Source organism: Pimephales promelas, chromosome 6, assembly GCF_988280905.1.
Source record: "Pimephales promelas chromosome 6, fPimPro1.hap1.1, whole genome shotgun sequence".
Taxonomy (NCBI): Eukaryota; Metazoa; Chordata; class Actinopteri; order Cypriniformes; family Leuciscidae; genus Pimephales; species Pimephales promelas.
This window is the reverse complement of record NC_142774.1, coordinates 16,215,044-16,242,016: the sequence shown is the minus strand read 5'-3', so window position 1 is coordinate 16,242,016 and position 26,973 is coordinate 16,215,044. Positions and strand designations below refer to the sequence as shown.

General features: G+C 37.4%; 3 protein-coding genes across 5 annotated transcripts in view; all 3 read left to right on the top strand.

Annotated features, from left to right (window-relative positions):
• Positions 1-4,823, top strand: part of epha6 (eph receptor A6) — a 164,155-nt gene extending 159,332 nt beyond the window's left edge. For 2 of the 3 annotated variants that reach the window (XM_039649533.2, XM_039649534.2), the window contains exons 17-18: positions 3,286-3,394; positions 3,640-4,823. In XM_039649533.2, the coding sequence (XP_039505467.2) occupies positions 3,286-3,394; positions 3,640-3,675 (145 nt within the window). In that variant the 3' untranslated portion in view covers positions 3,676-4,823. Of the gene's footprint in view, positions 1-3,285; positions 3,401-3,639 lie in introns of those variants that run through there. The other variant, XM_089132185.1, reaches the window with a different exon arrangement.
• A 1,343-nt stretch (positions 4,824-6,166) lies between these two features.
• arl6 (ARF like GTPase 6) lies at positions 6,167-14,549 on the top strand. The gene is made up of 8 exons (XM_039649616.2): positions 6,167-6,432; positions 8,873-9,018; positions 9,138-9,199; positions 9,343-9,411; positions 9,505-9,599; positions 9,713-9,842; positions 12,001-12,056; positions 12,685-14,549. Exons 2-8 carry the CDS (start codon positions 8,896-8,898, stop codon positions 12,708-12,710), a joined length of 561 nt encoding a protein of 186 aa, XP_039505550.1. The 5' UTR covers positions 6,167-6,432; positions 8,873-8,895; the 3' UTR covers positions 12,711-14,549.
• Positions 14,550-18,855: 4,306 nt separating this feature from the next.
• slc5a7a (solute carrier family 5 member 7a) lies at positions 18,856-26,446 on the top strand. Its single transcript, XM_039649614.2, has 9 exons — positions 18,856-19,317; positions 19,608-19,858; positions 20,398-20,511; positions 20,626-20,781; positions 20,928-21,076; positions 21,490-21,639; positions 21,863-22,016; positions 22,931-23,148; positions 24,371-26,446. Exons 2-9 carry the CDS (start codon positions 19,675-19,677, stop codon positions 25,022-25,024), a joined length of 1,779 nt encoding a protein of 592 aa, XP_039505548.1. The 5' UTR covers positions 18,856-19,317; positions 19,608-19,674; the 3' UTR covers positions 25,025-26,446.
• Positions 26,447-26,973: the final 527 nt, after the last annotated feature.

Here is a 26,973-nt window from a genome sequence, read left to right as displayed (position 1 = left end):
TGGCTGGGCAAACAGGACATGAACAGTCTCTGGCAGAGCAGACAGAACGTGAACAGTCTCTGGCTGGGCAAACGTGACATGAACAGTCTCTGGCTGGGCAGATGGAACGTGAACAGTCTCTGGCTGGGCAAACGTGACGTGAACAGTCTCTGGCTGGGCAAACAGGACATGAACAGTCTCTGGCAGAGCAGACAGAACGTGAACAGTCTCTGACTGGGCAGACGGGACGTGAACAGTCTTTGGCTGGCCAAAGGGAACGTGAACAGTCTATGGGTTGGCAGACGGAACGTGAACAGTCTCTGGCAGAGCAGACAGAACGTGAACAGTCTCTGACTGGGCAAACGTGACATGAACAGTCTCTGGCTGGGCAAACAGGATGTGAACAGTCTCTGGCAGAGCAGACAGAACGTGAACAGTCTCCGGCTGGGCAAACGTAACATGAACAGTCTCTGGCTGGGCAGACGGAACGTGAACAGTCTCTGGCTGGGCAGACGGAACGTGAACAGTCTCTGGCAGAGCAGACAGAACGTGAACAGTCTCCGGCTGGGCAAACGTAACATGAACAGTCTCTGGCTGGGCAGACGGAACGTGAACAGTCTCTGGCAGAGCAGACAGAACGTGAACAGTCTCTGGCTGGGCAGACAGAACGTGAACAGTCTCTGGCTGGGCAAACGTGACGTGAACAGTCTCTGGCTGGGCAAACAGGACATGAACAGTCTCTAGCAGAGCAGACAGAACGTGAACAGTCTTTGGCTGGGCAAACGTGACATGAACAGTCTCTGGCTGGGCAGACGGAACGTGAACAGTCTCTGGCAGAGCAGACAGAACGTGAACAGTCTCTGGCTGGGCAGACAGAACGTGAACAGTCTCTGGCTGGGCAAACGTGACATGAACAGTCTCTGGCTGGGCAAACAGGATGTGAACAGTCTCTGGCAGAGCAGACAGAACGTGAACAGTCTCCGGCTGGGCAAACGTAACATGAACAGTCTCTGGCTGGGCAGACGGAACGTGAACAGTCTCTGGCTGGGCAGACGGAACGTGAACAGTCTCTGGCAGAGCAGACAGAACGTGAACAGTCTCTGGCTGGGCAGACAGAACGTGAACAGTCTCTGGCTGGGCAAACGTGACATGAACAGTCTCTGGCTGGGCAAACAGGATGTGAACAGTCTCTGGCAGAGCAGACAGAACGTGAACAGTCTCTGGCTGGGCAAACGTGACGTGAAAAGTCTCTGGCTGGGCAGACAGAACGTGAACAGTCTCTGACTGGGCAGACGGAACGTGAACAGTCTCTGACTGGGCAAACGTGACGTGAAAAGTCTCTGGCAGGGCAGACAGAACGTGAACAGTCTCTGACTGGGCAGACGGAACGTGAACAGTCTCTGGCTGGGCAAACAGGATGTGAACAGTCTCTGGCAGAACAGACAGAACGTGAACAGTCTCTGGCTGGGCAAACGTGACGTGAAAAGTCTCTGGCTGGGCAGACAGAACGTGAACAGTCTCTGACTGGGCAAACGTGACGTGAAAAGTCTCTGGCTGGGCAGACAGAACGTGAACAGTCTCTGGCTGGGCAAACGTGACGTGAACAGTCCCTGGCTGGGCAAACAGGACATGAACAGTCTCTGGCAGAGCAGACAGAACGTGAACAGTCTCTGGCTGGGCAAACAGGACATGAACAGTCTCTGGCAGAGCAGACAGAACGTGAACAGTCTCTGGCTGGGCAAACGTGACATGAACAGTCTCTGGCTGGGCAGATGGAACGTGAACAGTCTCTGGCTGGGCAAACGTGACGTGAACAGTCTCTGGCTGGGCAAACAGGACATGAACAGTCTCTGGCAGAGCAGACAGAACGTGAACAGTCTCTGACTGGGCAGACGGGACGTGAACAGTCTTTGGCTGGCCAAAGGGAACGTGAACAGTCTATGGGTTGGCAGACGGAACGTGAACAGTCTCTGGCAGAGCAGACAGAACGTGAACAGTCTCTGACTGGGCAGACGGGACGTGAACAGTCTTTGGCTAGCCAAAGGGAACGTGAACAGTCTATGGGTTGGCAGACGGAACGTGAACAGTCTCTGGCAGAGCAGACAGAACGTGAACAGTCTCTGGCTGGGCAAACGTGACATGAACAGTCTCTGGCTGGGCAGACGTGGCGTGAGCAGTCTCTGGCTGGGCAGACGGCACGTGGACCACTGGAACTGGGACCACCGGACTCGGGACCACCGGAACTGGGTCCACCGGAGTCGGATCCCCTTTGACCACCAAAGATGGGTTCTCCCGGCCCACTAAATCAGGAGGATCTCTGTGACGTTCAAGGAGTCTTATAAATTCCCCAAACGTCAACTTCTGCAAACCTCTCATAATTCCAAAAGGTATGGGCTCAGCAAGTACATAATTAAGTAGATCCTTCAGAGCCCCTCCCACTAAGCTTCAATCCCTCTCCCACTGCAGTGAACTTCTGGGCAAAGTCCCTCACCTTAGTCCCCTGTTGCCGAAGAGAGGCCAACTCCCTGAATTTCACAATCTGTTCGTATAACGGGCATGACAAAGGAAGGGCCGGTGGTTCCTTTGAGTTCCTTCTCCGCTGAGTCCTCATGATGGCTTGTTCGTTCTGTCACGGGGTGGTTGTGGAAAGGAAAGCGAGGACTCAAATGCAGAGAATGAATGTGTAATGAAAAGTAGAAAATAAATCCAGAATCCAGAATATAACAAAACATGTAACGGAACAGGTCAAGAATCGGAACACGAGTAGACATCATAACGAACAAGCACAGGAATACAACCACAAGGAGACTAAATTAGGGAACAAACAAAGGAGGGTAACAAGCAGGACAGGTGGGAAAAATAAACCGATGATCAGATAACAAAATGGGAGGGGCCAGACAATAGACAGGTGAGTACATGTCCCAAAATAATAAAACACCCATGTGCATCACAAGACAGGACAGACATGTGACAGTATGTCTTTGGAAGTCCATCAAAGTGCATCTATTCGTGATTAACGTGTTAGTGTAAGAAACATATCTATATTTAAAACTTTATTGAATAAAATAACTGGCTTCTGGCAGATGACCGTACACATCAGGGTGAGTAAATCATGGGCTAATTTTCATTTTTGGGTGAACTATCCCTTTAAGCTCCCTCACTCTACACTAGACAGTAGCGTAGATCTAACATTGAATGGTTTAAATTACTTTTATATTGATATTCACACCCTTTATAATCATCTCATGAACTTTCCAATTATATAACCCCGTTTCAAATGTCTCACCCTCATTGTTTTCTTAACAGTGATGTAAGAAGAATCGGAGTGTCACTGATTGGCCACCAGAGGAGGATAGTGAGCAGCATACAAGCACTACGACTGCAGTTCCACCAAATTCAGCAGAATGGCTTCCATGTATGAAAATACACATATACACATACACATACACTCATACTTGTCACAGCAACGCTAGACCCCGCACACACCCCTCGGGGTCTGGGCTGACTGACTGTCATAAGAAGTGCTTCACAGCTTCAGTTTCTATCAAAATCCAGTGAAGATTTTCAGTTGAAACACATACATAAAAAAAGCAATCTCAAAGACCCTGAAGAAACATGCTAAATGTCATGAATTGTTTGTCTTGGTAAACTGTGTAACAGGAAAACTGGACCATTTACCCAGAGGAACCACAGTAAACAATAGAACAATGGCACCATTCTATTGTTATGAAGATGTCATCTGTCAATCATCCTGCAAGTTCTGTGATTGACTGGACTCCAAATCTGAGAACTTTGAATAGTATATTTGCTATTTTAATGTATTGAATTATGTGTCTTAAGAGATTTCTTATTCATCAAGCTTCCTCCTGAGCCTCTAAAATGAGAGACTATGGATCTGTTGAATGTCTTCAGCTTTAAATGGCTATTATACATTGTTTATCACATCTGATATTTATCCTGATATTTATATGTATATGTGAATTTGTTTCTTTTTTGGTTGCATTTTGTTTAGTTATTTTTCTAAGCAATATGTGCAGTCTTTAGAAAACCAAGAAAAGAGCCAAGGTAGGAAAGTGAGAGCTTTATCTTGCTCTGTTTAAAAAAAAAAAAAGAAAAAAAAAGCCACACAAAACCATTGACTTCCTCAGGCTGTCGGCGAGGTGGTGAAAGTCTGACCTTTCAGAAGACTGTAAGCCATTTTCTTACTCCTGTGCACCACAGTCAAATTGAACAAACTTATACAAATCCACTCAGACCGAGATTTGAGAACTGCACACATTTGTTCAGTCTGCTATGGTGTACAGTATCTAGACACCTCTGATATTTTATCAGTTTGCCTTGCGACTATGAAACTTTTGTCAGTGGAGAAACATTGAGGTAACGGGTTGCAGTACAATGTTCTCATATAGAGAGCATGACAATATAGCACTCTGCATGTTGGCAAATATTTTCTTTTTTTCCCAACACAGCAGACATACACACATAACTTCAATGGCAACATACACATTTACAGTCTCTTTTGCTTCCACAAGACAAACACACATTACCGTACCATGTTCTTTAGCTGATATATGCCCCCATTCTTTGACTGGCTCTTTGTTATTGAACACATGTTTGGGACACTGAGGCCACTGGACAAACTTCAAGTTGCAATGTGCAAATGTCAAAAGCGCAAGAGATCCGAGTTCTTACTTCAAGCAGGGCAAGGGAAACCTCGGGGTAATCAGGTCATATGTATTGTTCATAGTAAACTAATTGTACATTATTTTTTATAATTTATAAAGAGTACAGAGAGATAAAGGTGATATAGGCTGAATGTTTGTAAAAATAAATGATAACAGATATTTTTGTGTTTTTATGAGTCTGTCACAATCAAGAAAAAATCGAATTGTGGGTTAAAATGCAAGATGCAATTTGTTAACATTAGTTAACTACATTTTTTTAACATTAACTAACAATGATCAATACATCTACAGCATTTGATAATCTTCATTCATGTTAATTTGAACATTTAATAACATTTTTAAAATCAAATGTTGTAACATTACTAAATGCACTATAAAATAACATGAACAAACGATGAGCAATAGTATTTTATTAACTAACAAATGCTGTGAAACATGTATTGCTTGTTGTAAGTTCTGCTAATGCATTAAATAATGTTAACAAATGAGACCTTATTGTAAAGTGTTACCAATATTACAACACGAAATCACAAAGATGCTACAGTCAAGTTAGTTGTAACACTAGTCTGGTCATTTGTAAGCAAACTTTTCATTTGAACACTGAGGAACAAAATACGTTTTACCTGACTGCAGTTTCTGCCTACAAAGATTGTTCCTTTGTTGTAAACATCTGCCTAAACTGACAAAGCAATGGGAACAGGTTATAACAACAGATTTTACTGACCTGAAATGTCTGCTGAAACTCAACTGTGACACAATTGTCAATAATGAGTGTAATGTTGGTTTTCTAATTTTTTTATCCTCTCCATCCCTTTCTACAATAGTTGGCTCACTGTATTAAAAACAAGTTGCTGCCTTAAATTTTTAAGTACAATCAACTTGGATGTTGAAGTCATTTAAACTTAAATTACATTAAACTGACTTAATTGCTTAACTTATTTTGATGGGATAAAGGAATGTAAAAACGTTGTCATAACTTATTTTGAAAAATGATATGATCGATAAGTTAAGACAACATATCGATCATTGCTTTAACTCTGCATCAAAATAAATTAAGCAATTTTCAACTGTTTTGTAAGATTCAACTCATTTTTATTTGTTTAATGCAATATACGTTGAAATGGCTTAAACATTCAAGTTGTTTGTACTTAAAATTTTAAGGCAGCAACTTTTTTTTTTTACAATGCTGTTATAAATGATGGTTTGAGATTATCATGATTAATTATGTACACCATGAAAATCTATTTTAAAATACATAAATTTATATAAAATAATAATAATAATAAATATATCAATGCTAATCAAAAAAATTAACTAATTCCTGTTAAGGCAATTTGGCTGAAAGAAAGAAAGAAAGAAAGAAAGAAAGAAAGAAAGAAAGAAAGAAAGAAAGAAAGAAAGAAAGAAAGAAAGAAAGAAAGAAAGAAAGAAAGAAAGAAAGAAAGAAAGAAAGAAAGAAAGAAAGAAAGAAAGAAAGAAAGAAAGAAAGAAAGAAAGAAAGAAAGAAAGAAAGAAAGAAAGAAAGAAAGAAAGAAAGAAAGCTGTTCTGACATTGTCCATCGGATGGCGCTATTAAGTAAACACCGAGCCAAAGAGCGTCATCGGTCTCTTAGCAGCGGCGTGTCGCGCGTGAGAGTTTTCAAGACGCCTCTCGTCTCTCCATCTGCACTGGACACATCATCAATCAGATGACTGAGATTTTTGCTTACAAAATTACTAAAACCAAGACGCAGACAACATACAACGCAAGCCGAGCCGGAGCATAAAAGTAAGAAAGAAAATCTTTCCATGTAACTTACAGCAGACTGACAGAGCAGGTTAGCCAGCCAGACAGCTAGCAGTCTTCCGCTACGGATATGTAAACAATAGCTAACCTTGAATTACAAGAAAATGTGTCACCCTTGTGTTGTCTTAATGTGTATATATTTAAGTGTTTAATGAAACAAACGTCAGATAACAGAAATGTTAGAATTATTTGAGCGTCTTCCTCGTGCACGTGAAGCACTAGCATGTGTGCTAATGAGCTCAAAGGATTAAGTCACAGGCTATTCTCGTAGATTACGCTTTTACATTCATGTGTTTCTGTCTTGCGACTGTGACAGAGACAGATGCGGATGAAAATGTTTCAGTTTCGCTGCTGTCATTGGATTGATTGATTGATTGATTGATTGATGAATGGATGATTGTGTAACGAATATTATGCGACTTAAATGTCATTTTCATTTAGACCGATACACAACAGGTGGGTGTTTTCTTTAGACTTGCATACGTGCATACAAATATCCCAAATTAACAAATTCAAGTTACTTTAATATTTGCACGTAAATAATTGGGTTATGGACTGCAGATGTAAGTCCATGTTGCTTGCTAGCTGTGTCTGCTTGCAGCTCAAGTTAATTCACTTAAATCGGATTATTAAAAAAGAAGCAAGTTTACACGCTTATTTTCTTATCAGAGATTTGTCTCCATCAAATAAAAAATAAAATAAAAAAACACTTTCAGATCATAACAGCCTTTATTATTAAAACAATAAACTAGTTTTATTGTTAAACTATTTACAATCCAAATACAGTACTGTGCAGAAGTCTTAGGCACACTAGTATTTTCGCCTCCAAGAAATGGTTTTAAGCCAGTTGTTTATATATTTTGTTGTAGTGTCTCAGTAGGAAATATCAGTTTACATTTCCATACATTAATTGTGCCATTAATTGTAATAATCCAGTGAAATTTTTGAATGCACAAGTATTCTGACAACAGCCAATGCTCCACACGGAGGTCGGATCTCACCATCATTGAGTGCATCTGAAATTATATGAAGAAACAGAAAAAAACAGAGACTAAGACCAGAAGAACTGCGGCAACGTCTCGAAGGTAGTGCCTGCCTGCCTGCAAAGCTACAGTACTGTGAAAAAGTTTAAGGCACTTGTGTAAAAATGCTGTAAATGAGAATGTTTTCAAAAATAATGTCATAATCATAAATAGATTTTATTTATCAATTCACTTTTATTAGTTAGCTATTATTAACTGTTATTAACTTTTAACAGTTAGCTAAATCAAATAAGGTGTTTAGTACCCTTTACGTTTTAAAACAGCTTTTGTCCAGGTATTGCACATAGTTTTTAGTTTTGCAGGTTTTTTCAAGCGTATTTGGAAACATTGCCGCAGTTCTTCTGGTCTTAGTCTCTGTTTTTTCAAGACTGTTGTGGTGGAAATGACATTGTCCGTGCTAAACAGCGAAATATTTTGGGCTATAATACTAAAACGTTAATGTAAAAACAAAAAAAACATACAATAAATTAAGTTAAGGTAGTAAGAAATTTTTTTTATTATTTATTATTGCTACAATATTGTTGGTAAATAAGAGAACAATAGATAAGTTTGATACGATTTTAACACATAGTCATGTTTTTTTAAATTTTTTGGATTGTTTTTCATTTAAAAATATTGATACGTTTTTGTTTACTAATACTGTTGCTTGTTGATTTACTTTGGATCACCACATAGAGCAGTAGAAAGAGTTTTTAATTGAAAGTTGCCTATCGATGTCATTTCTGCCACACAGTCTCTTCCGCCACAATATGTAATTTCCACCACAACACATATTTTAAAGTAAAACATATATAAAAACATACAATCAAACCAACTTTATATTCAGTGGTGTTGATAATTGAACAGTTGTGGTATAAGATGTGTAAGAAATACATGATTTTGAGCTATGATAAGTAAATTAAATGTTCCAGTGATCTAGTTTTAGGTGTTTTTTTAGTGTAAACATTGTAAAATCTTTACAGTTACATTTTTGAAAAATAAATAAATAGCACATTTGATCAGAGATGTGTGTGCTATTTAATCAAATATCTATCTATCTATCTATCTATCTATCTATCTATCTATCTATCTATCTATCTATCTATCTATCTATCTATCTATCTATCTATCTATCTATCTATCTATCTATCTATCTATCTATCTATCTATTTATCTATCTATCTATCTACCTGTCTATCTGTCTACCTGTCTATCTGTCTGTCTGTTCTAAATATTCTTTTCTTCTTCATTTGAGCTACTAAGATCTCCCCTCAGCAGTTGGTGTCCTACGTAGACTGTGAAAAGAAGAGATGTTTCTGTTGTCCCAAGTGTTTGTCGGCCTCTGGATGCATCTAATGAATAATCTAATGGAGCTTGTCTTTGATGTGATCTCTTTCCAGAAGCGCCCCATCCAACTAGGCAAATGGGGCTTTTTGATAAGCTTGCAGGGTGGCTGGGTCTGAAGAAGAAGGAAGTAAATGTGCTGTGTTTAGGTCTGGACAACAGTGGAAAAACTACCATCATCAACCAGCTAAAGCCATCCAATGTAAGTTACTCGCCTGTCTGTATACTCAAAGTATATATTTTTGTATTTTCCTTTCTCTTTTTCTTTGTTTTCTGTTTTGAATGTGAGCTCACAGGTTGTTTTGTTTTTTTTCCTTTCAGGCTCAGGCTCAAGACATTGTCCCAACTATAGGCTTCAGCATAGAAAAATTTAGGACCTCAAGGTGAATATTTAAAAGAGCTAACTATGTAGCTATATAGTTTGAGGGGTTAGTCTCTAAAATTCATTGGTCTTTTTTTTTTTTTTTTTTTTTTTTTTTTTTTTTCAAAATCTGACTAACATAGTGACTCCCTCCTCTCCCCAAAGTCTTTCTTTCACAGTGTTTGACATGTCAGGACAGGGAAGATACAGAAATCTGTGGGAGCACTATTACAAGTGAGTTTCTCCTATTCAAGCTTGTTTTATTATGTTTACAATGCCCACTTTGGCATCTATCTGTGTGGTTTGTGTTTATTCTGTTGTTTTCAGGGAGGGTCAGGCCATCATTTTTGTGATTGATAGTGGAGATAAACTAAGAATGGTGGTGGCAAAAGAGGAATTGGATACCCTTTTGAATCACCCTGGTATATCTTTCTTTCTGTCTGTCTGTTTCATTTATCAATATTTTACTCACCATTTTCAAATCTGAATTAAAAGCAGCCTAATACCCATACATGTTTTTCTGATGTGTACTCAGACATTAAGCACCGAAGGATACCTATACTCTTTTTCGCCAACAAGATGGACCTCAGGGATGCTTTGTCAGCAGTAAAAGTCTCTCAGCTCTTGTGTTTGGAAAACATTAAGGACAAACCATGGCATATCTGGTAAGAAAACAACAACAAAAAAACAGCTTGCGTTGAAATAATTTGCATAATTTATAGGTCCAAAGCACTATTGCAGGATGTACTGTTTGAGTTAGTTATTGACAGCAAGCCTACAGTTCGTAGGATCTATTAGTTTGGACGTGGGCGAAATGGAAGGTTATGTAAAAATTAGCAAGGTTTATATAAGTGAAATAATTCTAACATTGTGTAATAAAAGGAATGCTTTAATTACATTACACAATTAAGGGACTAGTATTATTGATTTAATTTTCTTTGTACAGTGGATGGGATGTCTGAAGAACATAAATCACCAAGCTAATAAACCAGACAGCACATTAAGAGATTTAGCTTTAGTTACAGTATTTAATAAATGTCATAGTAAATGAGGAACAGTCTTACGTACCACAGTGACAACAATTCATATCCGGGCAGAATTAGATTTCTCAGAGGAACTCCGTGCTAGCCAGGGTAGGCAATTTGCTTTTTAATTTTTACAAAGGTTGCGTGAGGTTTTTACAGACGTGTTCAATTCATATGGGAATAACACAATCACAAAATACATCTGTGATCTCCTCAGGGTAAACCTGCCCCATCTGAAAAGAGCTGATTAGGTGTGTGTGTGTGTGTGTGTGTGTGTGTGTGTGTGTGTGTGTGTGTGTTCCTGGTAAACCCTACATTATAGGGACAAAATAGGGACCAAAAGGCACACAAATATGGCACTTTCCAGAATCCTTGTCCATTTTTTGGTCCTCATGAGGAAAACAGCTTATGAATTATACTAAGTGATGATTTTTGAAAATGTAAAATGCAGAAAGGTGTCTGTGATGGGTACCGGTAGGTTTAGTGGGGGGTTTGAACACTATATAAATCAGTATGTCTATAAACGTCACAATAAATCATGAAGTTTGTCCATGCGTGCGTGTGTGTGTGAGAGAGAGAGAGAGGGCTAAGCAGAAGCTAAATTTAAATGTGGGGGCGGTAAGATTTTTGGATTCATTTAGAAGTCTCCAATACTCATCAAGGCTCAATTTAAAGGGATAGTTCACTTTGAAATTAATTTTTGATATGTTTTAGCTTACCTCAAGGGCATCCAAGATGTAGGTGTCTTTGTTTCCACAGTATTTTCAATTTTGATATTTTTCGGTCAAACCGTTGTTGTCTATCAGTCATGTAATGGAGGTTAAAGGGGTCCACCATGGGTTCACCTCAAAGAGCATGCACAGAGAAGTCAAAATTAAACATGATTGAATTACTCGTGAATGTAAGTACACATTGATGGCCTAAGACACGAAACGAGCGGTTTGTGTGAGAAAACGAACAGTATTTACACCGTTTTTACCTCGTGCTACCACAGCGATGTCAAACTGATCTGGCACGGGCGCTTCGGTCTGCAATTGCGCCGGAAGTGATAGTTTGCGCGCCTACGTCACTCTTTGTTTATACAGAGATTTCGGAAGTTTTACCTTTCACTAAACATATTTAGATATACGGGAAATCGCAATGGAAGACAATTTCAGTATATCTAAATATGTTTACTAAAAGGTAAAACTTCCGAAATCTTCGTGTCAATATTGAGTGACGTCACACGCAAGCGATCACTTCCGGCGTAACATTGAACTGATTCAGTTCGGTTCAGTTGGACATTGCACAACAGATTCGGATCACTTGGACGTCACTGTGATTACACAAGGTAAAAACGATATAAATACTCTTCATTTTCTCACACAAACCGCTCGTTTCGTGTCTTAGGCCATCAATGTGTACTTACATTTACGAGTCATTAAATCATGTTTAATTTGGACCTCTCTGTGCATGCTCTTTGACGTGGACCCCCATACTTGCATTATATGACTGTCTGGAAGACAACAACGGTTTGACTGAAAAATAAAAAAAATTGAAAATACTGTGGAAACAAAGACACATACATCTTGGATGCCCTTGAGGTAAGCTAAAACATATCAAAAATTAATTTCAAAGTGAACTATCCCTTTAATGTGTACTTGCTGGAAAAAAAGTATTAATTTCCTTTTTTTTTCTTCTTCTTTTTTTTCTTTTTTAAATCTTACTGACGCCTAACTAATGGAATTGTCTGTCAATATATTATTTATATACAAAGAAAGCATACATAACATTGATATGAAATAATTTACTTTTACAGTGCTAGCGATGCAGTGAAAGGAGAAGGCCTTCAGGAGGGCGTAGACTGGCTGCAAGGTAAATACACATTGCATTTCTGATTTTCTGTTTGTCTTTTGACTCAAATACTTTTTAAGAGGGGTGTCAAAAGAAATTTACCATTTAAATCGTTCAATGTCATTTCTATTCTTGTGTTCCGTTTTATCCGTAGAACAAATTGCACAGTAAGTACTTGCAGTTAAAATTAGCCGATGTGTTGTGATTTTTTTTTTTTTAGTGTATGTTTCTAATTGTAATTGAATTATGTTTAACTGCTAGATTTCCCTTTTGGGCTGTATTTATTCTTGCAGATTTTTACATTTCAATTTGGCCTTTTGAGAGAAATTCAATTGCAAATAAACATTTAAAATGTAGAACTCAAAGATGAGATACAGCCAAAATTGTGCTAAACTATTTCAGATCCCGTCTCCTTGTTGTTTTAGGCGCATTTGAATATTCAGTCAAGTCAGTAATGATTAAATGAAGTTCACAGACGTCTGTTTTTCTCTACCCAGTAGTTTATCCCAATCAATCCAGCAATTCAGGGCCTCATCCTTATCGGAAACATGTATATACAGTTATTAAAATGAATAAAGAATTGAATCATTGTTCTGTTTTTTAATCACTGCCCCCCAACCCCACCTTCCCTCTCCCCTCTCATTAACAGATCAAATCAGAGCGATGAAAACGTAAAATCCTCCTGAAAATTAAAAATTCATGGTCTCCTGCTGCAATGACGGAGCCAGACAAAACCGATCTTCACCTCTGGGCACCTACTGACTATGCTGACTTAAAAATCAGTTAGATTGGTAGAGTAATAAACTGTTTGGCTTTGATTATGGCCATGTTCGCTCTAGGTATGAACATCTGTTTCAGTTGGTCAGTGGCCAGTTGCATAAACTGCATAAACTCTTTTTTTTTTCTCATGTTTTAAAAATCAGTTACAGTTAATTAGTCTAATTTGAATCCAAATCCAAAAAGTAAGATTGATTACCTGCTAAGACTGAACTACCTGCTAGTTGGTCAGAGTATTTATTAAGACACAATCTTAACATAGTGGCTATATGTATATATGCAACTGGCCTCTGATGGCAAGTGGTGAGTCAAGACTTTCCTATTTAAATCTCACCACAAACATTATTCGGACAGTTGTTTTCTTTTAAAGATGCACATAACTAGTGAAGTTTAACCTATTCGTGCAATGATTGATTGGCAGATTCATAAAAACTGATTTGAATTTACACTAAAAATGGGAATCCATATGGATTTCTGACTACCCCCAAATGAGCGATCAAATCACAAAACATTTTTACCCCATTTATACCTGCAATTATGGTGTGTTCAAGTCCTCCTGAAGTTCGTATTTACAAGTCGAGAAATCGGGTTTACAAAGTCGGGTGCGTTCAAGTCCCTTTCGTCTTAATTAACTACAACAAAAATACAGCAAGGTTTTTAAACTCTACTTCTCGAAAATTAAAAACAAAGAATGTACATTGGGTGTTTTTTGCTTTTTAATTAATGTATGAAACCACTGTAAAATTGATCATTCTATTATATTGTTTAATTACAATGCTATTATATTTTGTGCAGGAAATTAGCTTAATTTGTTGTAAATAAAAAAGCCTGACAATGTCACTGCTAATTACCTATAAATATTGTGGCGTTCCACCACTATTCTCACTGACACGTCCCCAATTCGTAAAGATCCGAAGCTTCCCACTCGTACGACTTTGTGGTGACGTTCAACTCATAAATACGAACTTTTTGACATGACTTGAACACGTGCTGACCACTTTGGATCACCTGAGATATGATATTTTTAAGTGTAAAGTGGTCTGACAATTCGTCAAAGGTCATTGCGCCTTCTTTCTTGATGAATTTTCTTTCGTAAATATTCCACAACAATATATATAATATGCAATAAATTTGTGCATCAAATTTGAAACTTTAAATACTTACACTACACTTCTTGGCTGCTAATGCTAGACTAATTCTGCTGAGAAACGTACTGTTTCTCAGACAGAAAAGTAGAGTGGCTAATGTTTTATATCGTAGTTATGTTTGTATATCAATAGATATAAAACATTCCTGTGCGGTGTTGCACTCAGTGTTGCTCTGGAATGTAAAATGGTGAAAGCTTGTTACTGTAGTAATGTATAGCAGTGCTTTGTCACTATTTTGCTATGATTCATGTTTTCATGCATTGCATACAGTTGCCTACAATGGACAGTGTTTTTTTTTTTTTTTTTTTTCTCAGAAAAGTTGACACTTCAAACCGTCACAAAGGAAACATTCCCTCTTTTTTCTGGAGATATTTATTTTTCAATATTATTATATTTCTCGAGTATATGTAAATTAAATGTTGCTGCATGTCCTGTGTTTTGTCTAGATGATACATTTTCACCAAATAATTTATTTTCTAAACATTTGACTGATTTAGAAATGTTTTTTTTTTTCTTGCTGTTTTTATTCATCATTAAGGGATCTTGTTAATAAAATGTTTAAAGAATAAACTGAAACTCTGGGGCTTAGCATCTGTATGAAGGGAGTCTCTCTCTGTCTATATAACTCTCTCTTATCATTTCTTTTCAGTAGTCAACTGACCAGTCAATACCAGTGTGGCACAGGAGCTTCATCCTTCTTTCTCTTTAAATAATCAGTCTGGCCAGAGCTCTTTGAGTCTGAACAGTGTGAGGGACAGCTGTTATAGGATGGCTGAACCATGTCCATGATTACAGCTGTGGAAAATCCAATGCCCTTGCTCATTAAAACCACAGCATCAGCACAGATATGTAGGCTACTGAAAATGGCAGCATCTCATCTAACCATAAAGCCATCTGCCGTTTTAATGGAATCTCACATTTATGTCTTTTCCAGTCACTGAAATACTAAAGTGCTGCCAAGATGGTGTTGTGTTGTCATTAGAGACTTCAGCTGGAGTTTCATCTCATTTAATTATGTTTATGAGGAGGACTTAAGCGTCACCAACCGCGAGTGTGATATTACTGTGGTGCCAGTAAATAGGGACAGCTCCAGAGACAGTCTGTGCAGATCCCAGAGAAGAAGTGACAGCAGATATAAAACACAGAGCTTCCGTGCACAGAGTCAGATCGTCTTGTTTAGCCATGCGTAACAGACGTGACGCTGATGCGGGACCCTGTAAGTGCCCGTTGCTCTCCACTTTCCATCTCTCTGTGTACACACCGGGTTTTCTCCGCTGCTCCAGCTACGGTCCCTGAACAGAAGGCTCTAGTTTCTTTCTTTCTGCCGCTAGGTGGCAGCATCAGTCTTCTCTGTAATTCACTTTTGAAAGCCACAACAGGTAGTTAAACAAGTGCTGAAATATACACAATATAAATGAATTAAACTTCATACATTTTTTTTTCTTTTAATAATTAAGTTAATGTGTTTTTTTCACAAACATATCATCTGAGTTGCATTTCAAAGATCATACATTTTATCTCATCAATGAACATTGTTGTAGGTTAGGCCTAAGTATACAATTTTATGTTTAATATAGCCTATATATTGTATTGCTGTTTCTTATTATTATTGCCGACCGTTCTGTCAAATCTGCTGTTCATTTGTCCTTGAAAAACTACATGTTCATCTCTCGGCGACACACTTCAAAGAACACGAAACAGATGTGAAGTATGCTCATTAGCTGAGCAAAATCTGCACACCATGACTGTTCCCATGCACAAGGGATCTAGAAGAACACAGAGTAATTCCAGATAAACATTTTAAGATGTTTTAAAAAGCATATAGTCATCCTCTGTACACTGTAAAAAAAAAAAAAAATTTAAAAAGTATTGTTGGTTTTAAAAAAAAAGGTAAGTAAAAAAAGTAACCTGGTTGACTTAATTTTGTGTTAATTGAAAATAAAAAATAAAAAGAATGTGTTAATACAATGGAGATTAGTTTGATCTAGAGAAACTGAAAATATTATGTTATCTGAACTACATAAATTGGGTTAAGTTGAAAAGGTTGATTTGAAAGAAAAAAAATGAAAAAGAATTGTGATATATATATATATATATATATATATATATTTAAACTAACTTTTCTCTTGCACTTTTTAAAACGTACACATAACTTTTACTGAAAAAAAAAAAAAAAATGCCAGGTCTAAAAAACCTGTGCCACATTTGCTGTTGAAAACTGCTGAGGGATCTTGACCAGGCCTTTTCTAAACTACAAAGAACTTCGACATCTGCACAGGAAGTGTAGTGTCTGCTTATAATTGGGACTCACTTGGCAAGCTGTCAAAATGTTACCAGTTAAATTAGTCGACTTGTCTGATATAGGCAAGGTAGAACATATCCGGCTTCTTCTTTTTTTCCATTAAATTGGCTCGTTTGGGGAGTTGCATTCTCTCTTTTAAGAAAGCTAACAGATTCTTATTTCTCAAAGAAATGAATATGATTTTATTTAGAAATGCCGGTGGAACTGTCAAACATGCAGAGGCGCAATTAGCATCTAAAAAGTCTCAAATTCCTGGAGATTAATTTGCGAAAGGCCTGTCCTCAGGAAGTAATGTCTAGTGTATATTACAGCTCTCATGACCAAACTGGATAGCCTACCACAAAAACATGAATGTTAATAGAAATCTTTGCTTTGGCTTAGTAAGGTGATTTTGCGTTTCCTTAATTAATTTTTTTTTTTATTTAGCCTTTGTTTGGTAACACTTTATTTCGATAGTCCACTTTGGACTAAATCGTCCCCTTGGAATTATTAGGTTCTATCTGACATTTTTGTCAAAATTGAGTTATTCACATTTTCTTATTCTGTGGCAATTTATTTACATTATGTGATGTGTTTTGTACATTTAGGGTCCCTGTTATTTTTATGTTTGAAAGAAACATGTTCCCCATACACATTTACCTATATTGAATGCAAAAACTTTGAAGCTCAATATCTCAAAACTGCTCAGAACGCAGATAGAACCTTATAATTCCATGGGGACGAAAAGTTATCTAGCTTTAATGTAAAAACAAAGGGTTCCATTTTATTTTGACAGTCCACTTTAGACATTCAACTATAAGTAACTTTGTAACTATTATTTTTTTTAACTTGAAAAAAAAGAAAATATGTGTATACAGACATGCATATATATATATATATATATATATATATATACTGTATATATATATATATATATAAATTATAAATTTAGTTTTACTTAAGTTCAGTGTTAGTTAGTTGTTAGTTTTTTTTTTGTTTTTTTTTTTTCAATCAAACCAAGTCTTCATCTTTTTTAATTAATTTTCCACTGTATACAAGAGTTGTTCCAGACTATCCCCAGAACAGATTAAGTTAGTGTCTTCAGCAAATGAAATGGTTTTCAGTGATTTTGATACCTGCCATACATTATTTATGTACATTAACAACAATGGTCCCAACACTGACCCCTGGGGGACCCCACATGGGGTAATTTTCATTAACTTTGAATTATGGTTTTGCAATTCAACATATTGTTGGTTATAAGTAGCTATTTAACCAAGAAAGTGTAGTCCCCCTAATTCCATAATTGTGTAATTTCATATACAAAAATGTGGTATCAAATGTTTTCTTAGATCTAAGAATATCCCCACTGCATTTTTTTCTCTATTGCTGTTGTTATTTCTCTTTCACAAAGTGTTGTCCTATTAGCCCTGAAACCATATTGTTGATCACACAATATATTATGATCAGCAATGAAGCTGTCTAGCCTTTGAAAGAATAGTTCTAGTATTTTTGAAAATTGGGAAAGCAGTGAAACAGGTCTGTAATGTTTTTATCAGCCTTATACATTGGTATCACTTTTGCCATTTTCATTTTATCTAGAATGGTGTTTAACAACACAACCAATAATATATTTTTTTTTTTACCATAAACAAGTCAAGACCATTCCAATCATTTGACTTTTTACTCTTAAATGTTTGAACAATCTCCATAATTTATTTTTTATCAGTTTCCTTAACAAACATAAAGTCATTGATCTTTCTTAACACATCATCAATAGGAAATGGATATGCTTATAGACTGTCTATATGCTTACACTTTATTTTGATGCTCCCCCAACAGACATTCTATTGATTATAAGTAATTTGGCAACTAAAAGACAACTTATTCTACTAGCCCGAAACCTAACACCTAACCATAACCTAACAGTCTACTGACAGTCTACTAATACTAATACGAGATAATTGACATGTAGTTGTAAGGTAACTTGTAGTTAGTACAATGTCTGGAACCCTTTTTTTATTTTTACATTTTTCTCTTATTTTTTCAGAATTTTACTTTTTTCTTTGATGGAACAATGCTTTAAAGCTAGCTAAAATTAGCTATTTAAGCCACTAGGAAAGCCACCAACTGCATGAAATTTAGCCACTGGGTAGCAGAATGTCACTATTACATTTGCGGGTTTTAATGAAAAGAAATCCTAAAACAGAGCACACTCAAAAGAGTAAAACAGGCCTAAAGTATTAATAATTTGAATGGGTAGCTACTTGTAAAAATCTCTACGAAACAAAATTAACAAAGATGTACTTTTATTAATGCTTTATTAAAACATATAGCCTCACTGTCAGAAAAAAGGTACAAAAACTGTTCAAAAAGGTACACTTTTGTACCTAAAGGGTGCATATTGGTACCATATGCACCCTTTAGGTACAAAAGTGTACCTTTTGAAAAGGTACCGCCCCAGTGACAGCTTTCGTACCTTTTTTTTTTTTCTGAGAGTGTATGCAACGTATAAAAACGCTGGATTACAGTCGTGTTCAACGTTATTTGGTGTGCCAGTGCTGTTCAGTTTGACTATACACACCCTCATGACCTTTCTATTTTTGTCTACGCAATATATAGTTGAATTTGGAGAGTTTGGGTGGCGCGTCTGCCCTGGCGCGAGGTTCAGCACTCTGGACAGCGCCTGACCTGCTGCTGCTGAGAGAGAGAGAGAGAGAGAGAGAGAGAGAGAGAGAGAGAGAGACTGTCTCCAAACACCAGTCAGGAAAAACATGAATGGAACCGATATATTTCACTGCTCTTGATTTACAGCTGTTTCCCCCGTCTTGCGATTTCCAGTTGACTTTAGAACCTCCTGTGACGCGCGGCTCGTTTGCGCGACCTGACATCTTAATTCACAAATAGCCCCCATTCACATCTCTCTGACGTTCACCGACCCTCTGACGAAACCTGCTCTTATAAGATTCACAGTAAGTTTGGCTCACTCTGAAATGTGCGCTACCGCTCCTCTCCTGAGGCGACAGTTGGGCTCTTTTCGCACTCTTAGTGGCAGTTGAGCGGCTGATTCACAAAGGTGAGGCACTTTTCTTGTGATGTTCAATGATGAAATATTTGTCATTTCCCCCACCTAAACAAGAAACATGACATCTATTAATTTAGCATGCAATGTAACAAAGCTTGGAGTGACTGAAATAGCCTGCTGATTTAGATTGTTAAGAGATGATATGTTACGCATTCCAAATCTTCTGTGCAGCAACAGTTGATGTAAAATATTTCTGAATCCTGATCTTCTTTGTATTGAGAAGCAAAATAGACTTTTCTCTCTCTCTCTCTCTCTCTCTCTCTTCTTATGCATCTCTTTAGGTCTCTTTTCCTTAGGTCTCAATGCATTTCGGTTCTTTAGAAATACAACGACTTTAGCAGAGAGAAGATGAACATCCATGTGGAGGGGTTGGTGGCGATTGTCATCTTCTACCTGCTGATCCTTGTAGTGGGAATCTGGGCAGCATGGAAAAACAAGAATTCTGGCGTGATGGAGGGAACTGATCGCAGTGAGATTATTATGGTCGGCGGAAGGGATATTGGATTATTTGTCGGTGCATTTACCATGACTGGTGAGTTACAGAAAGAATTGGACAGAAAAGCCTTTTACTTTATAGCCTTGCCCAAATGCGATATAACCTGACTGACTGACGTTTTATTTTTTACATTCTTCAGTTTAGTGATTTAGTAACAAAAATATTCTGTCTTTATAAAAAAGTTATCTTGATGTCTTTCTACATTAAAGTTGACAGGCGGAATAAATGATTGAGAGACAAATTAACCATATCGTTATAAATCGCGTAGCCTGTTGTAAGAGAGATAAAGAAGGAGGGAGGGGTGGGACAAATTCTGAAATGTCTAGGCCTAAATTAAATGTACATTATGAAATATATATATATATATATATATATATATATGCCATTGTGCATGTAATGTGTAGTGTTATGTAATTATTTAATATCTGCACATATACACATCCAGATGGATAGATAGTATATATATATATATATATATATATAGAGAGAGAGAGAGAGAGAGAGAGAGAGAGAGAGAGAGAGAGCTCAATATTCTTTCAAAACCATTCTTTTTTTTAAATCCTCTTTCATTCCAGCAACTTGGGTCGGAGGTGGTTATATCAACGGCACTGCAGAGAATGTTTATCTTCCCGGGTACGGCTTGGCATGGGCACAGGCTCCCTTTGGATACGCACTCAGCCTTGTCTTGGGTATGTTATGTTAATGCAGCTTTGATAAGCGATGACAGGCTTTTTTCAGAGTTAACATGCAACTAATAACATATCTGTCAAACATATAATTTCTATGAATTGATTCATGTCAAGGTGGCCTTTTCTTTGCTAAACCCATGCGCTCGCGGGGTTACGTCACCATGCTTGACCCCTTCCAGCAACTGTATGGAAAAAGGATGGGCGGTCTGCTATTCATCCCTGCTCTAATGGGGGAAATGTTCTGGTCAGGCGCCATCTTATCTGCCCTCGGTAAGAATAGAGAGGGAAATTATTTCTTATGCCGACCTTTTTCTCAAGCAATCAGTAGTTTTTGCAAGCTCTACCATAATTGTACAAATTGTATAAATACATTGTAAATACTACGTAATGAAAAAATTTCTTTCTTTATGTCACAGGGGCCACACTGAGTGTGATCATTGACATCGACATCAATATGTCTGTGATTATTTCGGCTCTTATTGCCATTTTCTACACACTGGTTGGAGGACTCTACTCAGTGGCCTACACTGATGTTGTACAGCTCTTCTGCATTTTTTTAGGACTGGTAAGGATTCACAGAGCCACACGGTGAAGTCATCGCAGTGATGTCATTTTCCCCTTAATTCATGTCCGCATGTCTTCAGCAGCATATAACACTGTGATTGATCAAAGTGACTGTCAGCTATATGCAGTTTTGAAAGTAACGACTCATCAATCACTTTTCATAGATACTAAGTTTTTTTTTTTTGCATTATTAATTGAATAGCTATTGCATTGCTATAATAATTTAAATTAAATTTAGAAATGTTTAAAAAAAATTGAATTGAATTTCACAAATTTTAAAAATGTATAACGCACAAAATCGTATCTATTTTATTTTGCACTTGCACGTGCTACACATTAAGTTCAATATGATGTGTTACAGTGTTATAGAGAGTCTATTACATGATAATAGTGTGGAAAATGTTCTCTTCGTAGTGGGTGAGCGTCCCTTTTGCACTCTCAAACCCAGCTGTGTCTGACATCGGAGTGACAGCAGTGAAGCAGCTCCATGCTAATCAGACTGCATGGCTCGGGAAGATAGACAGCGCTGACAAATGGATGTGGGCTGACAACTTCTGCCTCCTGGTGAGTGGACAACTCACTGTAGCATGATGGAATGGAGACACAATCATTTTGCCAATGGATAATTGTTGATTCTGAAGGGCCAAACCTAATTTCTCACTTTATTGAACAATGCAATCATTCGTAGGGAGGAAAACTAAATCAGACCAACACAAAAACACTTGATGTTCTGGATCTGTATCATGATGTCTGGTGTCTGTATTTACAATGACATTTCTGTTTTTAGATGTTGGGGGGGATTCCCTGGCAGGTGTATTTTCAAAGGGTTCTTTCTGCCTCTTCAGCTACCTATGCTCAAGTCCTCTCATTCCTGGCTGCCTTTGGATGTATCATCATGGCTATTCCCTCCGTCCTGATCGGAGCTATAGGGGCTTCCACAGGTAAGACATTTGAAAAGGGAAAAACTTTTAAGATCTTACTAAGTCAGAAATCTTTCCTTTAAACAGACAATACAAAAGTGCTCTTAATTACGCACCTATTCTGTTGTTTTTTCTCCAACATAACATGCCACATACTGTACCCTCGCCCTGAATAATTATTCACAGCTCATCCAAATTAAAAATGTTCATCAAAGCATTTTTCATATTCTTTCCTGTACATAATGTTTCCTTGTCCTAAAGCCATTTTCGCTTTGAGCGTGTACTCTATTTAGTACATACCGTCAGTAATTCTAATTATGTAATCACTTTTTTCTCTTTATTGAGGGAAACAGTCTGATTTGCTATGGTGTGTTGTGGGAGGTGTTCCCCAGGCTGTATCAGCCCTGGGTGGAAACCATGTTCCCTTCAGATCACTAAAGAAATGAGTAAATAACAACAGCTGGTCTCCATCATACATTATTAACAGATTATCCATTTAACGATGTGAACCCTGTAAATATTACATCTGAGGGAGGCACACAGCACCCAGATTTAATCAACAGACTTTCAGCATCAAAGACACAGCCAGTCACTTAAATTACTTAACTTATTGGGAATAATAGTCTAATCAGGCTCAAGGCGTGTTGCTTTTGGATTGAAAGTAAAAAGAATTTGAAATAGAATATATATATATATATATATATATATACTGTATATATATACTACATCCTTTGTGTAATAAATACACTCTAAAAAATGCTGGGTTATTTTAACCCAATTTTGGGTAAAATATGGACAAACCCAGCCATTAGGTAAAAAATGTAATTTAAAAATGTAACCCAATGGCTGGGTTTGTCCATATTTTACCCAGAATTGGGTTAAAACAACCCAGCATTTTTTAGAGTGTATATAGTATGTATGTTCTATCCCCACAGATTGGAACCAAACATCCTACGGGCCAATTCCTCCCATGCAGAAGGACCAGTCCGACATGATCTTACCGATCGTGCTACAGCACCTGTGCCCAGCCTATATCTCCTTTTTTGGTCTGGGGGCAGTTTCTGCCGCAGTGATGTCATCCGCTGACTCATCCATCTTATCAGCCAGCTCCATGTTCGCAAGGAACATCTACCAGCTCGCATTCCGGCAATCGGTGAGAGCCAGTCTAATTTAATTCTATGCAAAGTCATTCACTCCAAAAAAAATAAAAAATAAATCCAGTGCAAATATCTAAATAATTTTAACTCAAGATCTATTTACTCGAGAAGCTAAATCAAAATTAAGTGAGTGTATACTTACAGTTCACGTTGTTTCAAGCCAGTATGAACATAAAAGAAGATATTTTGAAGAATGTCCGTAACCATGAACCCCATTGACTTCCATGGTGTTTTTTTTTTTTCCTTCAATGGAAGTCAATGGGTTACATTAACTGACTGGTTACGGACATTCTTCAAAATATCTTCCCTTGTGTTCAGCCCAAGAAAGTAATTAATACATGTTTGAAACAACTTGAGGTTGAGTAAATGATGACAGAGTTATTTTTTTTAGGTGAACTATTCCTTTAAGAAAAACTAAGACATTAAGATTTTTAAGAAAAACCTCTTCATACCTATTTTTTTTTCTTTTTTTATAGTCATTTTATGTTTAGAAAACCACTTTATATTTTAAGTCATTTTGCTTCTTAAGTAAATGTGTCTTTACTTTTTACTTTTAAGAAAAGTGTGTGAAAATATGGCACTATATGCTTTGTTAATAAGAAGAAACTTCCCGTATTGATTTTTTGCATTGTATTGTGTTTTAGTGTTAAAGAAAATGTCCCAAAAACTTAACGGATAATGTATTAGCAGAAATTACCAGTACCTTTTTCATTTTTTCTACATTTTTTTTATCTTACAGTGTTTTAATAATATTTAAATATTTGTTATTGAAAACATGACAGAAATAATGAGTAAGAAATTTTTTTTTTTTTCACTGTCAGAATAACTGACTTCTCCAAAAAAAATTATAAATATGCATACTAATGCAGGAATAAGGTAATTGAAAGGATTGGTCACTCAATACTATTAATAGTGATAATAATAACAATCGGTCATCATTTACCCATGTTGTTCAAAAACTGTGTGACTTTCATTCTTTTGCGACACACAAAAGAAGATACTGCATAATGTCTTATCAGTTGTTGTCCACAAAATGAAAGTCAATGGCATCCAAAACAAAGTTTTATTGTTTGGATTCTGAATGGAGAAAAAAAGAATCAAAATCAATTGATTCATAACTACATATTAACCAACTTCATCAAATATAAATGTGTAGTTTTCTCAGTTATCATTTTATTTCCCCTCTAACTCTCGCCTCATCTTTGTACTGACCTCAAGGCTTCCGACCGTGAGATCGTGTGGGTCATGCGGATCACTATTTTTGTGTTCGGGGCTCTAGCGACGGCCATGGCTCTCCTGTCTGGGACTGTCTACGGTTTATGGTACCTGAGCTCTGACCTGGTGTACGTCATCATCTTCCCCCAACTCATCTGTGTTCTTTTTGTCCGTGGCACAAACACCTATGGCGCGGTGGCTGGATACGTCTTTGGAATGATCCTGCGCATTGGCGGAGGCGAACCTTATCTCAAACTGCCTCCGTTCATCTACTACCCCGGATGGACCATTGAGGAGAAGGTCCATCATGTGACCAATGAGGTGGAATACCTGGTGTTGCAAAGGTTTCCCTTTAAGACAGTTTCCATGCTGGCCTCGTTCCTAAGCAACGTGGTCGTCTCACACCTGTTTAAGTTCCTGTTTGAGAATGGCACGTTGTCAGCTAAATATGATTTCTTGGATGCAGTGGTGGCCAAGCACAGTGCTGAAATAATGGACAAGACCACATTGGTGAACAGGAACATCATTGGACTGAATGAAATGGCCCCAGTCAAGCCAAGACTTAGTGTTACTTTAGCTGCTACCTTCGCCAGGAAAGAAACCCTGACTGAAGAGGAAGACTCCAGCCCAGAGTCACCAAGTCATGAGAACGAGTAAAGGTTTTATGGTCGATCCTGAGACTCTCCATAATGTGAAGGACTGCTTCACACAATAAGTAAAGAAAAATCAGATTCGAATTACATAATTAATTCACTTCACATCATTTTCAATTTTCTGGAATTGCCATCACTTCTTTCAGAAGGGAATTGAATAGCAACTGAAAATGCGAAAAGAGAGGAGAAAACAGCAGAGATTCATGTGGTGTGAGTAATATTAGGAAAAATCTGACTCGATGGTTTTACTTACCCTGAGAAGCTCTCCGACTCCTGTTGGTATGTACAAACCTGAGTGACTCTCCTTTTCCCTTTAAAAGAAAATGTTGAGATACTGTGATAATCCTGGGGAACTCAAAATATTTAAAAGAACTGTTCACCCAATAATGTTCTGTCATCATTTTCTCAGTGTCGCTCTAAGCGTGCAGACTTTATTTCTTATGTGGAACACAGACAAATGGCTCAGTGGTCATACAATTAAAGTCAGTGGGCTGTTTTTGTCCCTATTTGGGGGTGGGGGGATGGTGTTCCAGTATTGAAAGTGAGAAAATGATGACAACATTTTAATTTTTGCTAGAAATATTCCTTCAATTCCAGTGAGACTGGACACAGATCAGTCCAGATAAAAAAAATAAAAATAAATGTAACAGTGATTATAATATTTCAAATTATAGCTATATACGAGTAAATAATAGGTGTATAAGTCCATGTTTCATGCCATTATGTACGTCAAACTCCCATTCTAGATATTAGCGCAGATTATCCCATCGTCCTATCATAAATGTAGCTAAACAGTTATAATGCTGTTCCATAAGTACAAAATTATATAACAAGTGGTGTGCTTCCCATCTACAAAATACCTTTAACAACTGTGACGTGCACATATGGCAAATGTCTTTGTCATGTTCATAATGCAATATTAAGATAAACAAGGAACATGGAAATATGTATATAATATAATCTTTCAATCGCCTTAACTATGGATTAAATGGAGGTAATTGGACATTATGCAAAGCCGGTTCGTCACTTTGTTGTACTTGAAAATGAATGTAGCTGCAAATGATTTACCAGATGTAATAATAACCTCCGAGGTCTGTGCTGTGTTATATTTTGTGATTTGATGTCAAAAGAAGTCGTTGTACCTGGTTCCAGGGTGAGCCAGCTGCTGTGTTATTTTGTTGGCTTTAGCAATACAGAAATTTGTGTGATGTGTGTATTTATATTCCAATGAATATAACTGTCCAGTATTCCACAGATGTAAAGTATCACTTTACTGTTCTATATACAAATATATATATATATTTATTTATTTATTTGAATTGGTCGGAGCCAGCTTCACAAATCTATATTTATTTATTTATTAATCGTGGCCTAGATTAAACATAGGAATATTAAAAGACAATAAATTGTATTGTTAAGACTTTCATAGTTGTCTATTATTACTTTGTAAGTAATACAGTCCACAAAAAAAAAAAAAAAAATTGTATTTAAATGCGTTATGTTTATTCCTGTTTGTGGCACCAAACCCATTTTCTAAGTCTTTTCGCGTGCCATAAAGAATTCGCCTGCTGATTACGAAAATGCGTGTCTGAAAATGTGAAAATTTGTGACGTTAACTACTTCCAATGTCACTGTTAAGAGACGGCACTCTAAAAATAGCCAGTTCGTTATTTACATTACTCTAAGTGCTCTGCTGGTCTCAGTGGGGCGTAGTAAAGGCGGGGGTTGGGCCGGGTCTCTTATGCGTCTTTTCATACACTGCGTCAATGTCCTGGGGGTGGACGATGACGCTGTTTTCGCCCCACCCAACCGTGTCCCGAGCTTGTCCTCCATTTTGTCCTTGCTGTCCAAAATTTAATCCCATTACATCGTCAAGGCTGGATATGCCAGAGATCTCATTCACAAAAGAACAGTGAAGAGCACTTGTGGTGATTAATAATGACCGCAATGGGG